At 35.5% G+C, this 14,449-nt stretch overlaps 1 protein-coding gene across 1 annotated transcript in view; it reads right to left on the bottom strand.

Moving 5' to 3' along the window:
• GUCY1B1 (guanylate cyclase 1 soluble subunit beta 1) overlaps positions 1 to 14,449 on the bottom strand; it is a 50,403-nt gene that overhangs the window by 10,700 nt on the left and 25,254 nt on the right. Inside the window, exons 5-7 of the mRNA XM_049769616.1 lie at positions 7,837 to 8,034; positions 2,562 to 2,792; positions 994 to 1,110 (exon numbers count right to left, since the gene is read on the bottom strand). Of these exons, the coding sequence (XP_049625573.1) occupies positions 994 to 1,110; positions 2,562 to 2,792; positions 7,837 to 8,034 (546 nt within the window). The remainder of the gene's footprint in view (positions 1 to 993; positions 1,111 to 2,561; positions 2,793 to 7,836; positions 8,035 to 14,449) is intronic.

Consider the following 14,449-nt stretch of genomic DNA (forward strand, 5'->3'; position numbering starts at 1 on the left):
TGGCTACAATATTTATCAGCTTCTATTATAGAATAAAGCAAGACTTCTGTTCTCCTTATATTCTTGGAGCAGCAGAAAGGATTGAATTCTAATTATATAAAACATGCAAAAATAAGACCTTTTGGGATGACAAAAGAGGACAACGTATATACTCTAGTACAGACTATTTTGCTATGTATATCCCCAAACCAGAAATGATGAGATATGGCCAGTATGTAAATTATCAGTGATTCTTATTTGTTTGTTTGTTTGTTTTTTAGCTTCACCTGGCTGGTGGTCAGAGGTTACTCCTCACTGCACTCAATCCTGGAATGTTTGGGGGATCATATAGAATGCCAGGGATAGAATCTGAGCTGATCAAGTGCAAGGCAAGCACCTGAACAGCTGTACTATCTCTCAGGCCTCTGAATAAGCCAATGATTGAATCGTTAAACTGAATTTCCCCACAAAAAAAATGCTAAGGGTGAAAAACAGATTACAGAATGCTATATCACTGACTTTGTATTCTTTTGTTTTTGTTTTTGGGCCACACCCAGCGACACTCAGGTATTACTCCTGGGTATGTGCTCAGAAATCTTCCCTGGCTTTGGGGGACCATATGGGACGCCAGGGGATTGAACCTAGGTCAGCCGCATACAAGGCAAACACCCTACCTCTGTGCCACCATTCCAGCCCCTGACTTTGTATTTTTATCAGTTACTCTTCTGATATTTAAAGTAGGATACTGCAACTGTGTAGATGTAAATATTACTATAGAGAATAAGGTACTTCCAACAAGTCATCACCTAAAACTTACTCTTGCTAATTCTGATCAGCTGATAAAAGTTCCAAGGCCCCTCACACCAAAAACCAGTAGCACTTATTTTGAAATAAAACTGGCTTTGATGATGTTTTCAACACATTCTTCTACACATTCCCATCTCATAGAATGTAATTGTCGCTAATTTCCCCTCCTACAATATGCTCACTTTAATAAAATATTAATTTGATTACCTTGCTTCTCAATACAAAAACTGTATTGATGTGTGAAAGGATTCCATGGAAACTTATGTCAATATGAGGCCGAACCAGAGAGAAAACAGATAAAAGGCTACAGTTCCCAGGTTGAAGCTAAAATATAGAAAATAAATAAACAAAAATTTAAGTAATCAAATAACTTTAATAACTTGATAACAATTGTTATATTAAAATAGCTAAATAATATTTATAATATAAATATAAATATGTATGAAAGATATCCAAACTATGAACTTATCTTGACCTATGCAACTCCATGTTTAAAGCCATCAAATCAACTTTTGTATAAACATGTAATATAATATGAACCAGGATATTAATATTCAATTATAAAACTAAAAATAGGTAAATAGAAATGGTTTTTATAAAGTAACTTATTCTTTAAAATATGGCTTGAAGTATCAATATCTATAGCTTTGAAATGTACATATCAAAAATTCAAGATTGATTAAGAGATAATAATAACATCTGACTACTCATTATGGATCAGGAATATGACTATATATTTTTCATGTGCTTTCTATCCGAATAATGAGACAAAAGAAAAATAGGCAGAGTCAAAGAACTGTGTTGACAAACATACCATGAAATGAAGATAACATAATCAGAGAAATGCAGAGCTGGTCTCTGAGGCTGTACTCTTATTTTGTTTCCAGATTTATAGTTTTATATTCTATCCCATTTGAATTATTCTGAATTAATTGTGTCCTTTTAATTTTACGAGCAAAAGGTCAGATGTCATTCATTTCTAGACATATGTCATGTGCAACTCCAAAAGTTATGTTGGAATTACTGTTTTATGTTAGAATGCATATATTACAGATTTGAGGCCCTAGGCCACAAACAAAAAATTGTAGAAGGAAAACATTATTATTTTATACATTTTGTTCTATGAAACTCCCCAAGATACTTTTTTTGGGGGGGAGTTTGTACTAAAAATGAAATTTAGGGTCTCATATGTTGGGGGCATCATGCACTCTACCACAAAACCACATTCTTGGCCTTTCATTCTCTTTAGTAATTTTAGAACATCCTTTTATCTGTCTGTTTACATTGAAAGTTATCTGCTATAGGTGTCCAATGACTATTATTCAATGAATAAATGCATAATTGGCAACTGATTGTTTCTTGCTGTACTTTTACTCCTAACACAAATATGTTTTCTACATTTAACTTCCCCTCTGATTTTAGAAAACATATCTGAAGAAAGCCATACCGCACACACATAGATCAAAATTTAAACATCTGGACTGGGGCTGGAGCAATCGCACAGTGTGTAGGGTGTTGCCTTGTATGCAGCCAACTAGAAACAGACTCAGGTTTGAACTCCAGCATCCTTTATGGTCCACAGAGCCTACCAGGAATGACTTCTGAGTGCAAAGCCAGGAGTGATCTTTGAGTGCTGTGCCTGTGGCTCCTCCCCCAAAAAACATCTGGACTATTCACAGATTATGTGGATATGTCATGCTATATTAAATAAAGAGGCTAACTCTACATGGCCCTGTTTGATATTTTCACCTCAGCTCCCCGGGATTCTGACGTACCTGGGGGAGCACACGATAGATAGCATTGCCACACTGAGTAATCACTAAGTCCCGATCAAAGATGATGTGAAAAGGAAAAGCTTTACAGAAAGTATATGGACTGATACGTGATTCCTGGGTTCCATTTTCTTCAAATCTGTCAAGATCTTCATAAAAATCCTCCTCTTTTGATTCTTTTTCTTCAATTAAAAACTGGGTGTGATCACATTCTTCATTTCTTTGCTGAATAACCTGGATATCAGCAGGAAAACTAGTGTGAATTATCTGCATTTCAACTGAAATCAGACATAAATATCTAAAACACTGGGTTGGAGAGTTGTATTTAGAAGACTTACCAGAACATTTAAACATGTGCCAATACTACTCATATCCAAAATATCATACTATTTATGTGCACTGATATATAAAATATGAAGATTAAATAATTATATACAGAAAAAATGTAAATTAAATATCATCCCCTAATGAGCCCCCCTAGTCTGTTAGGCAAAATGTGAAGAAACAAACTCTTGATGGGCTCAGCATCATCTATCTTGAACACCATATAGCAAATGACCTAAAGATCATATGGAGTGGCACAATTTAATTTTCTTATTTAAAATTATTATTTAAGTAATAGGCATACATATCTAAAATTCACTCATTGTCATTAATTATGTCATCTATAGACAAACATCTCAAGTGCATAAACCAAATTTTGTAGTAAACAGAGAGAGTCAATTCAAAAGGCACTATTGGGCACATAGATTGATCTAATCTTTCTGAAAGGGAGATTTATAGCATGCATTAAAAGTCCCTTCTAAAGGTATATCTTCAGAGCTGGAGAGATGGACAATGGGTAGGGCACTTGCCTTGCATATGGCCAACCCAGGTTCATTTACCAGTATTTCATGTGGTCTCTCTGAGCACTGTCAGGAGTAATTCCCAGAAGCAGAGCTAGGAATAATTTCTGAGCATTGCCAGGGCTAAACTAAAAAAACAAACAATAACAACAACAACAAAAGTATATTTTCTTTGATCTACTCCCAAGCCTAGAAATTCATTATATATAAGCAACCTCAATTGTGAAAAAAATCAATAATTTATTAATAAAACAGAGAATAGCAAGTATTTGTTCCTTTGTGTTAAAAAAATACTAATTAGCATGAATTATTAGACAGAAAAGGTCTGTCTCAACTAGTCAAATCCAAATGCAAAAGAACAGAAGTAAAAATGGGTCTTATTTTGTTTCTTTTTTTTTAATATTTCACTTCATTACAATAAACTCTCAAATATAAGAACAGGTTAGAGCTAATGTAAATGATATTATTTTCTCTTCTCCTCTCCCTTCTCCTCCCCTTTCCTCCCCTCCCCTCCTCTCCTCTCCCCTTTTTTTCTTTTCTTTTCTTTTGTTTTATTTGGTTTACGGCTACACCCAGTGGCAGGTTAGAGCTAATGTAAATGATTTCTTTTCTTTCTCTTTTTTTTCCTTTTTCCTTTCCTTTCTTTTCCTTTCCTTTCCTTTCTTTTCCTTTCCTTTCCTTTCCTTCTTTTCTTTTTTCTTTCCTTTCCTTCTTTCCTTTTTTCTTTCATTTCCTTCTTTCCTTCTTTCCTTTTTCTTTCCTTTCCTTCTTACCTTTTTCCTTTCCTATCCTTTCATTTCCTTTCCTTTCCTTTCCTTTCCTTTCCTTTCCTTTCCTTTCCTTTCCTTTCCTTTCCTTTCCTTTCCTTTTCCTTTCCTTTCCTTTCCTTTCCTTCCTTTCCTTTCCTTTCCTTTCCTTTCCTTTCCTTTCCTTTCCTTTCCTTTCCTTTTTCCTTTCCTTTCCTTTCCTTTTTTTCCTTTCCTTTCCTTTCCTTTCCTTTCCTTTCCTTTCCTTTCCTTTCCTTTCCTTTCCTTTCCTTTCCTTTTCCCTTTCCTTTCCTTTCCTTTTTTTCTTTCTTTTGTTTATGGCTACAGCCAGTGGCACTCAAGAGTTACTTCTGGCTCTGTGCTCAGAAATCGTTCTTGGCAGGCTCAGGTACCATATGGGATTCCTGAAACCAAACCCAGGTTTGTCCACCCACCGTTGTATAAATGCAACGCAAATATCCTGCCATTGTGCTATCACTTTGGCCACAGCTGTAATATTTCTTATATGGTTATGTTGTGACCTCAGACTTAATTAAACATATAGACTCAACATAAAATACTTTAAGAAATAAAAAATAGCTTTGAAGTGAAATGTAAAAAAAGAAATATATTCCAGAAATATGTATCAGAATATTTAAATATATGAAGGTCACAAGACAAAATAGGACTTTATGTATCATGGACCACACAGTAAAGTAAAAATGTGAATGTTATTAATGTGCTAATTCTGTCAACCTCTGATGTCAACAGCTCTTATAACCAGACTGTCCTAATTTCTATTCCTCCAACTGCCCTGAGGCTACTGAAAGCACCTGTTTCTTACTCTGCTTGGATAAATAAAAGTCAAAACCAAGAATAAAAACAGTATTTCAAAAACCCAGAGTCTGCCTTGCTCAGTAGATGTGGTGTGTTTCGCTAGTTTCACAATCTAAGATTAGAAATAAAAGGAATAAAATAATTTGGTTCAATTCAAATGAGCTTCTTAAACAAACATTGTGAGAAAGTGTTCCCTGAACAGAAACCCAAGGCTGGGATAGTCCCTTGGGTAAAACAAGTTTAGCTAGTTTAAACATGAAGGCAGCAAAACCTGCACCCAGGCCACAGCCAAGAATAAAATAAAACATGTTAGGGTAGTTGATTTATTCTGGGCAGCAAATATGCACCTAGACTAAAAAAAAAAACAATCACATGATTTTATATTATACATTAAAGATGACTGCTAATTGGTAATGATAATTTTTTGATGTACCTGCTAACTCTCCTTAATGTACCTGTTAATGTAAATAATGGCTCATGTGTCTGGAGCCAGGATGGGGGAGCAGAAACTGTTCTCAATAAATGGCCAGTTTATCCCCTTGTTTTGCATTGCCAAAGCTAATCTGTAACCAAGACATGGCTCAGCATCGCTTTTTGAACATGGCTCACTTTTTGCAAACAGCCTTCTAGATAGAGACCAAAGGTATCAATCTGATTATCTTTATTGTGGTAAATTACCTCAAAACATAAATTTGGAGGCCGTCCTAGATTGTTCTCAGAGTGTCCAAGAAATATTTTTATTTCCCTCAAAGGATATCCTGTGTTACCAGGTACACCCAATAATCAGCTTTCCTGGCAATCAGAGATCTATATTGTTTCTAAGCTTTTTTGAACATACCTTTCTCCCCCCAAAGTGCATCTTATGGAGCAAATGCTGCCTGGAGTTGAAGCCTAAGTGCAGGGGAGGAGAACATCTAAAACTATGTGGACTTGTGGTCAGATGCATCTTATAGAGTGAAAAATATGGTAAATAAAATCTGTGCAAGGGCCCCGGGAATGCGAACTGCTCAGGCCCTGCAGTGCTTGGGACACATTTGGGGTAACAGTGCCGGGCCCTCCCAGGGCAGCACAGTACTTTGGAGCTGCAGTGCTTAGGAGCTACACCTGACTTGCGGGGGTTGGGGGGCAGGAGGCCGGGAGGGAGGGAAACCATTTGGTTCCACAAGTCAAACCTAGGTAAAGTGTATATTAGGCACATGTCATAATCACTGTATTATCTTCTGTTCTATTAAACATTGATTCTACTCCTTTTATAAGATGCTGATATTTAAATATTTCTGGATTAGATAATATCAAGTCACACACGATTCTAGTTTCTAAGTTACAGTAAAATCATGGATGTACAAGTGACTCTCCAATAAATGCCCAGGCAGACTTGACACCAATTCCTGAAAGAAATAAAGCTGAAACCTATGGCAGAATTACTTGATAAATTATATTTGCTACATTTATAATAGAATCCACTTATACTGTTATAATTTTAAATTTTGTGTGAAACTTAACGTTTGGGACTGAAGAGATAGTACAGGCTTGTTTGCATGTAACCAATACTGGTTTGATCCCCAGTACCTTCATGTGGTCCCTTGAGCTGCAGTAGTGATCCCTGAATACAGAGCCACAAGTAAGCTCTGTGCACTGCCAGGTGTGGCTTAAAGACAAAGCGAACCAAAATGGTACTTTAAAATTTGAACTTGCCACATGCATTAGGACATGACTAGAGAGCTAAGCAAGTGATGACTCATATTTTATAGGAAGGAAATATGTTCTTCTTCTCCCCTCTTTTCTCAAACATAGGGACGCAGATGGACTGCTGAAGACTAGACTGGACAGACAAAAAACAGCTCACTTGGAGAGACCATGTGGGTCAGAAAAACAATGCTAGCTGCATTTCATCCTCATGCCTTTGCACTGATTTCATTTATATGAAATATTCAAAACAGCTTAGAAACAATTTTGATCTGTGGTTGCCAAGAAAGCTGATACAGGGGAGTACCTGGTGATGCTTATAAGATATCCTTTGGGGAAAATAAAAAAAATTCCTTGGACACCCTGAGAACCATTCAGGACAACCCCAAAATTCATGTTTTGTGGTAATTTACCACAATAAAGACAATCAGATTGATAACTTTGATCTCTATCTAGAAGGCTGGTCGCAAAAATTGAGCCAGAGGGATGCCGAGCAATGTCTTGTTTACAGATTAGCTTTGGTAATGCCAAACAAAGGGATAAACTCTCTATTTTTTGAGGACAGTTTCCCCACCCAGGCTCTCTGGCTGCAGTCAATGAGCCATTCCTAGATCAACTCGTTCAATGACTACTCAAAACTAACAGGGTACTTAGCAACACATTTTTAAAATATGAGATCTGGCTTCCTTCCCTAATAAACAACTTTTAGTTAACAGCATGAACTATTCTACCTCTATTTCGTGGGCAGTAAAAAAAATTGGCAAATGAATGTATATCGGTATAAAGTATTTAGTTTTACAATAGCTCAGAAATTGACTTAACATATAGTAGAGTGTGCTTTTTGTATTCTGATCACCACAGCTCTGCCATGCCATGTGCAAAACAACCTGAATTTAAGAAATCCATAGCTAGACAGAAAAATATTCTGCGACAAGAAAAAAAATAGCATCATGTAAAATACATTTCAATTCCAAATATGGAAAACTTGCTTGTGTTGTCACTAATATGGCCTAAATATATCTGTAGTGAGGCCCTAACATTAGTAAAAAAAATAAAAATATAGAAAACTAAAGTTAAAATGAAGAGTGCCAAAAAAATAAAAAATGAAGAGTGCCATTTTGAAGATTCAATGCCATGTGTTTTCAGAAGTCTTTGGAGCATTACCTTCATGTCAATTTCAGTGCCATGGATTTGCTGAGCTACTGTTTTAATGATTCCAATGACAATATCCTGAAGTCCTTCCCGTTCAGAGTAATAGTGCAAAATGAGTCCCTTTCCCTTTTCTGCATCAGTACACCTAAAGGAAGGTGCACGCATGCCTGGGTAGATAGTGGCAAGATGATCATGTAGAGCATCTAGGTTCTGCAATAAAGAGAAAATGAGATTAATAAATATAACTTTCACAATGGCAGCCTGCATTGGGAATGCAAGATAAGAAAACCAGACTCAAATATAAGCTAACTAGGCAGATCAATCAAGGAAATAATCAGTAAACATATGCTTCCATTGCTACACCCACACATCTGTAGCAAAGAACCACAGAGAACTCAGGACTAAAATAGAATATTAAGAAAAACATCTATGGCTATTAAGAGACACAACTTTTTAAGGAAGGATAAATAAGCAAGTGCAATATAAAAAGAATGCCTGGACCAAAGAAAAGAAACTTAGTTAAGAGCCAAAACTAAACAAAACCAGAATAAAACAAAAAGCAAATTTATAGGACTTTTGGGCTATGGTTATGCATGTTATGATAAGCAATATACTACACCCATATGATTGCATAGTCTTCAATTCATTGTAAAATCCTGAAATTTAGTTTTTATAAAAATATAATTAAAATATAAAATTAATTTAATTTTTATAATAATTACCAGTTGTCATCATTAAAATTATTAAAATATATAATAAAATTATATAGTTATAACTGTAGGAAAACATAAAATTATTTTTGTAAAATATATTTTTAGAAACTAAAAGCATTTATTTTGGGGGTTTTGGACCACACCCTGCAGAGTTCAGGGGTTACTCTTGGCTCTGAATTCAGAAATGGCTCCTGGCATGCTCGGAAAACCATATGGGATGCTAGGATTTGAACCACTATCTGTCCTGGGTTAGCTGCATACAAGGCAAATGCCCTACCTCTGTGTTATCTCTCCAACCCCAACTAAAAAATTTTTAGAAATAAAAGCAATATAACTTCTAGAGTTCTATAATAGCCTACATTTCCAAGTTTAATTCCATGGATAATCTGGAAAATAATTAACTTTGGAAGTAAAATCTTAGAAGCTTAACAAGGTTGTTGATAAATATTTTCTGTTCTTGTAGTTTGCCATTCATTTAGATTATGTCAAAATACCTAGCACTTTGAATAACTCAAGTTTATACAAAATAGATTTGTATAACTATTTTCAGAAGAAAATGACATCAGCTATAAACTTTACTGTGTCTAACATGTTTTTTCAAAACATTTAGTTCATAGTGTTGCTCATATACAGTAAGAAAAAGAAATAGCACCAAATAGTGTAGGAGTCATGATCATGTTAAGTGCAAGTCAGTATTAATTAGACTTTGATTTAAAGTATGACATTGCAATCTCATAGTAATGTATCTAAGTTAGATATCTGTTCTAAGACTGTTCTTTGTGATAAAACAGGACAACTAAGATAATATAGTATATAAACATACATATGTAGAGATACATAAATAAAATTCACTTAGCAAAACAGTTACATGGACAAAATAATGGTTCACTCAAGACTTCTTTTTTTTTTTGGTTTTTGGGTCACACTCGGCATTGCTCAGGGGTTACTCCTGGCTGTCTGCTCAGAAATATCTCCTGGCAGGCACGGGAGACCATATGGGACACCGGGATTCGAGCCAACCACCTTTGGTCCTGGATCGGCTGCTTGCAAGGCAAACGCCGCTGTGCTATCTCTTCGGGCCCAGCTCAAGACTTCTTTAATCTCTTTAAATACATTACTCCATTTGAATCTAATGAAATTTTTTCCAGCTGGAATGATTAGGATTATGAATCATGAGTTAGATTGTCATTGATTACTCAGGTGTGCTCAGCCTAATCCTAAGAGTGACAGAAACCACATAAGTCAAGAACTTTTCTTGCTTGACAAGAAAAATGTGCAATAAGTGAGGTTCATGAGATGGTAGCATGACCCAGAAACAGTACTGTCACTGGTTCTGAGAAGGTGACATGCAAGAACTTCAGAAAAAGCTATAGGCCCTTAACACACAGTCCAGTAAGGAAATTCATTCTTTGGCCTTATAATCTCACAGAACTGAATTATCAACCCTTAATAAACAAGAAAATGTCTATCTCTTAGAGCCTTAAAAACAAGGGAGGGCCACCTTGATTAAGCCAAGTGACATCTACAACTCATTAATTGGATGCAAAATAAAAGCAGATGGCCTGCAGACAGACAATGAGATGCACACATGTCTGTGCCATCATGGGCCAGGCCTGGGACATTCTCTATTACTACAAGGAGCATGACCCTGCTGTGATTTTGTCTAGTAGGACATGGTAAAAAATTTAACCTAAAAAAGTTGGACAATAATAAATTAATGTGGTTTTAAAACTTACATTTGAGACAGTGTTATTGAAGAAGTATAAAATGCATCAAGTAAATAATAATCTATTAATAACTGGTGACTATTGCTAAGAATGAGAAAACCAGAAGTTCTCAGAATGTCATTCATAGGGTCTGGAAAGATAGTCCAGTGTACAGATGCTTGCCTTACACACAGTCAACCTGGTTTGAATCTCTGGCACCCTCTATGATTTTCCAAGACCCACAAAAGTGATCCATCCAAGAATTCAGAACCACCCTGGCTTGCCCCCCAAATAAATTCACTTGTAAAAAAATCACTTCTGAAGAGATGTTACATTAGATCAAAATTAAATTTCAGCCTGGTTCCATATATCTCAAAGAGGAGACTAGTTAGGGAAAGAGAAATATATATAGTGGATATAAGGTGGTGTGGGAGGGGCTGAAGAAAAATTATGGGGACTCATGAACTCTCATATTCTATGTCTCCAATAGTTACTGATGTCACTGTGGTTTAATTATCTGTCCTTTCCATTCAATGACTCATTCATTCTATAAAGTTATTTTGATAATTGTACTGCATGTACTCTAAATTTAAGGCCGAGTAGAGGACTGGATATAAATATACACAATAAGAACCCTGAATTTAATCAGGTGATGATTTATATAAAAAACAATGTGTGGAGTTAATTTTCATGCACAAATAAAGAAGTTAAAAGGACTCATATGGAAAGAACTAGGGCCAAAGTCTTCAAAGTGATGAGACCTGAGCTAGTAAGCCAAGCTTACATCCTGATTCAGATCAGTAAATCAGTGTTTTAAAAATATCCTGAATCTGGAAAAGGAAAATCTGGTTTGTTTTTGAATAGCCTTCATGCATGATATTTTTGTTTTCCTTTTAGAAAAATTACACCTATTAATATGAAATCATGCCAATTCTTGAAGAGTACAACCCATTCTCCCTTAATGCCTCTAGAGGCCGCTATTGCTGCATGAATATAATCCAATATGGCAGACATCAAGTTTGGGACAGTTTCTATTAATTACAAGCACTGGTGAAAGGGTATTGTTACTGTAACTGACACCCAACTACAAAAGTGTTTGTAATCATGGTGCTTAAATAAAGATATTATTATGGGAAAAAATAAAAAATACACATTATTAATAGGCAAGACATATATGCAGACTTTAAGTAACTAAAATATCTCATTACAATGTGTACTAAAATGTCTGTTAGCTAATATATTCATTTATTTTATTCAATATATATATATATATATAACTTATATTTTGAACTTGTATCACTTCAAAAAAAATTACAAGCCAAAGCCAGCTGACCTAAAACCTTTTCACTGTTGAAATTCTTCCCCGAGAGGGGGAGATATGAAGACTACTCTTCTGAATTCTTTATTTATTTAAAACAAGGTTCAGTAAAATGTGAGAAAAAATCTGATGAGGAAAAAAAAAGTCACCAAGAGTTTTATATTTATCTCCATTTCCCACAAAGTCTAAGTAGAACTATTGCTGCTGCATTTCGGAAGTTCCACATCATAGGAAGACTTAGCTATTTGGTGGTTCACTTTAAAAGTAATACAACATCGGATACCAAAACACTATAAGTTGGAATGCTCATTTTTCAAGGCTTTTGTGGCAACTCACTCTGTGGAGTTGCTGTTTTATTGAACTTGTCTTAAACAACAATTCAAAATAGACAGACTTCAATAATTTTTTCATTTTTCTCTACAAAAATCAATAAATATAGCATAACTCTGTGTAGTTACATCATTTTCATACTCATCTTTTTTTTTACTGTCTGATTCTACTATGAGCACATTTCTACATGCAGATAGTATAGATGCAAAAAGCAGCAACAATTGACACCTTTTAAGTTAGCTGTGCTATAGCTGCTAAGGCTGATATATCATGAGTAAAAAATAGACACTCTATATGACTAGCAATTTTATTTTATTTTATTTTATTTTATTTTTGTGTTTTTGGACCACACCTGGTGACCCACAGGGGTTACTCCTGGCTTTGCACTCAGAAATTGCTCCTGGCTTGGGGGACCATATGGGACGACGGTGTATAGAACCAAGATCCGTCCTAGGCTAGCGCCCGCAAGGCAGAAGCCTGCCTTACCGATCCGTGCCACTGCTCAGGCCTAAATGACTAGCAATTTTAATTTAAAGAGAGGTATTGCTAATACTGTGTCATGAATATTAATAACAAAAAAGAGCATAAATGTATCATTTAAAAGCATACCGGATACCAAAACACTGTAAGTTAGAATGCTCATCTTACAAGGCTTTTGTGGCAACACACTCTGGGGAGTTGCTGATTTATTGAACTTGTCTTAATTAAATGGACAAGGGAAGTGCTTTTCTGGAGTGTAAAGATTTAACATCACTCAATGTGATATTGATTTTCTTTAGATAGAATGTAACAGAAAAAATACTCTTGGGATGTCTTTGGTTACATTTTGCTTTACTTGGTTGGCTTTAATACCTCAAGTTTTTGCCACAATCTGACTATTATGAGAATGGAATTCATGATAATAATTAAATCAGGCTTTCTGGGGTCACCCGTTTCCCATTCTGGGGGATATGTAGTTTGTGATGCCTTGTTTTATAGTATGCCACCCTGGAAACCACTCTTGTTTAGGGGCATTGAGCTTCCTTTGTTTGAAGTGTGTGTGTGTGTGTGTGTGTGTGTGTGTGTGTGTGTGTGTGTGTGTGTGTGTGTCTGTCTGTCTGTCTGTCTGTCTGTCTCTCTCTCTCTCTCAGCTGTTCTCAGGGTTTACTCCTGACTTGGCTTGTATTAAGGGATCACTCACTGCTGGCAAGTTTGGTGAAATATATAGGATTCTGGGAATCAAACTTGTGTTATCCTCATGGAAGGCAAATGTACTTTACTCACTGGCACCCACTTCAAATAATGTTTAATTAAACGATTTTCACTCAAGACTTATATTGCTAGAAATGTGTCCATATCAGCTTAAAAGTCCTCCAAAGGGGCCTCAAATTTGTGAAGAGAATATGCTCACCTCATCCATTCCATGCTGTTTTTGATGCTGTTTTACCCTCAACTATAGCTAAGTAATGTGGAAGAATTTCATTTATAAAACATATTGCTTTATTTTTTTTAATACTGCAGTGGAAGGAGGTATAGAAAGGAAAGACCTGAGTGAAAAATAGTGATGGCAAAGGACCCATTAAAAAGACTTAGAGAAAATGTAAACGCATGTATTTCAACACAGTAGATTCTCAGAAAACATGAAGACTTAAATAAGCTCTGACTCCATTCTCCTTAGTTTTAGAAAGTAAGAAATCTGGAAAGGGACAGAGGGCTCTATTTCATTATTACTCTATTCTGCCTCAAGTTGCTAAAAGGTTTGTAGATTATTCTTATTTTAGTTCTTTGTGCTTTGACATCATTGTACCATTTATTTTAAAAGCAAAATGAACTCACTTGCTCTACTTGGTAATTCTGTTATCTGAAATTCCAATCCAGCTTGTCACCTAATATTTATTATTTGCAGAAAAAAAAATCAGTGTTGGCAATCCTGTAAAACTCTACTGAATGAAGTAACAATGAAGAAACACTGAAGCTTCATTCATGGCTTAGGAAATAAGTAGGAATTTTTTAATCTTTTGAGCTATGCTTTGAAGTTCCATCCTTTTAAAGTTTACAATAATATTTCAAAATAATTGAAAACTTTTTCTTTGCAATGTGAATGACAAAAATATTTCATCAAAAATTGCAAAAGCAGGGGCTGGAGAGGTGGTAGGGCATTCACTTTGCACATGGCTGACCTAGGACTAACTGTGGTCACCAAGCCAGGAGCAATTTCTGAGTGCATAGCCAGGAGTAACTCCTGAGCATCACTGGGTGTGGCCCAGAAACAAAAAAATAAAGTTGCAAAAGCAAAATTTTCTGGACTTTAACCACTCATTTCCCTATTTCCAGAGCATCTAATTACAAATTCCTAGAAAATCAGCCTAAATGAGTGAAGTGAGAACTTGCCGTTAAGAGGATTGGAGAGAAAATTTTCAGTTTAAGATATTTATCTATGTGGATGGCAAAAGGAAATTGTTGGTGTTATTTGAATACATTGCTGACCTAGAAGGAATATTAAATTCAGTCATTGCAAGATCAGCATCAATAATTGCTGAGAAGGATCCTATAATTTGCAACATATTTCAAGTTTTCTA

This window comes from Suncus etruscus, chromosome 3 (genome assembly GCF_024139225.1).
Source record: "Suncus etruscus isolate mSunEtr1 chromosome 3, mSunEtr1.pri.cur, whole genome shotgun sequence".
Taxonomy (NCBI): Eukaryota; Metazoa; Chordata; class Mammalia; order Eulipotyphla; family Soricidae; genus Suncus; species Suncus etruscus.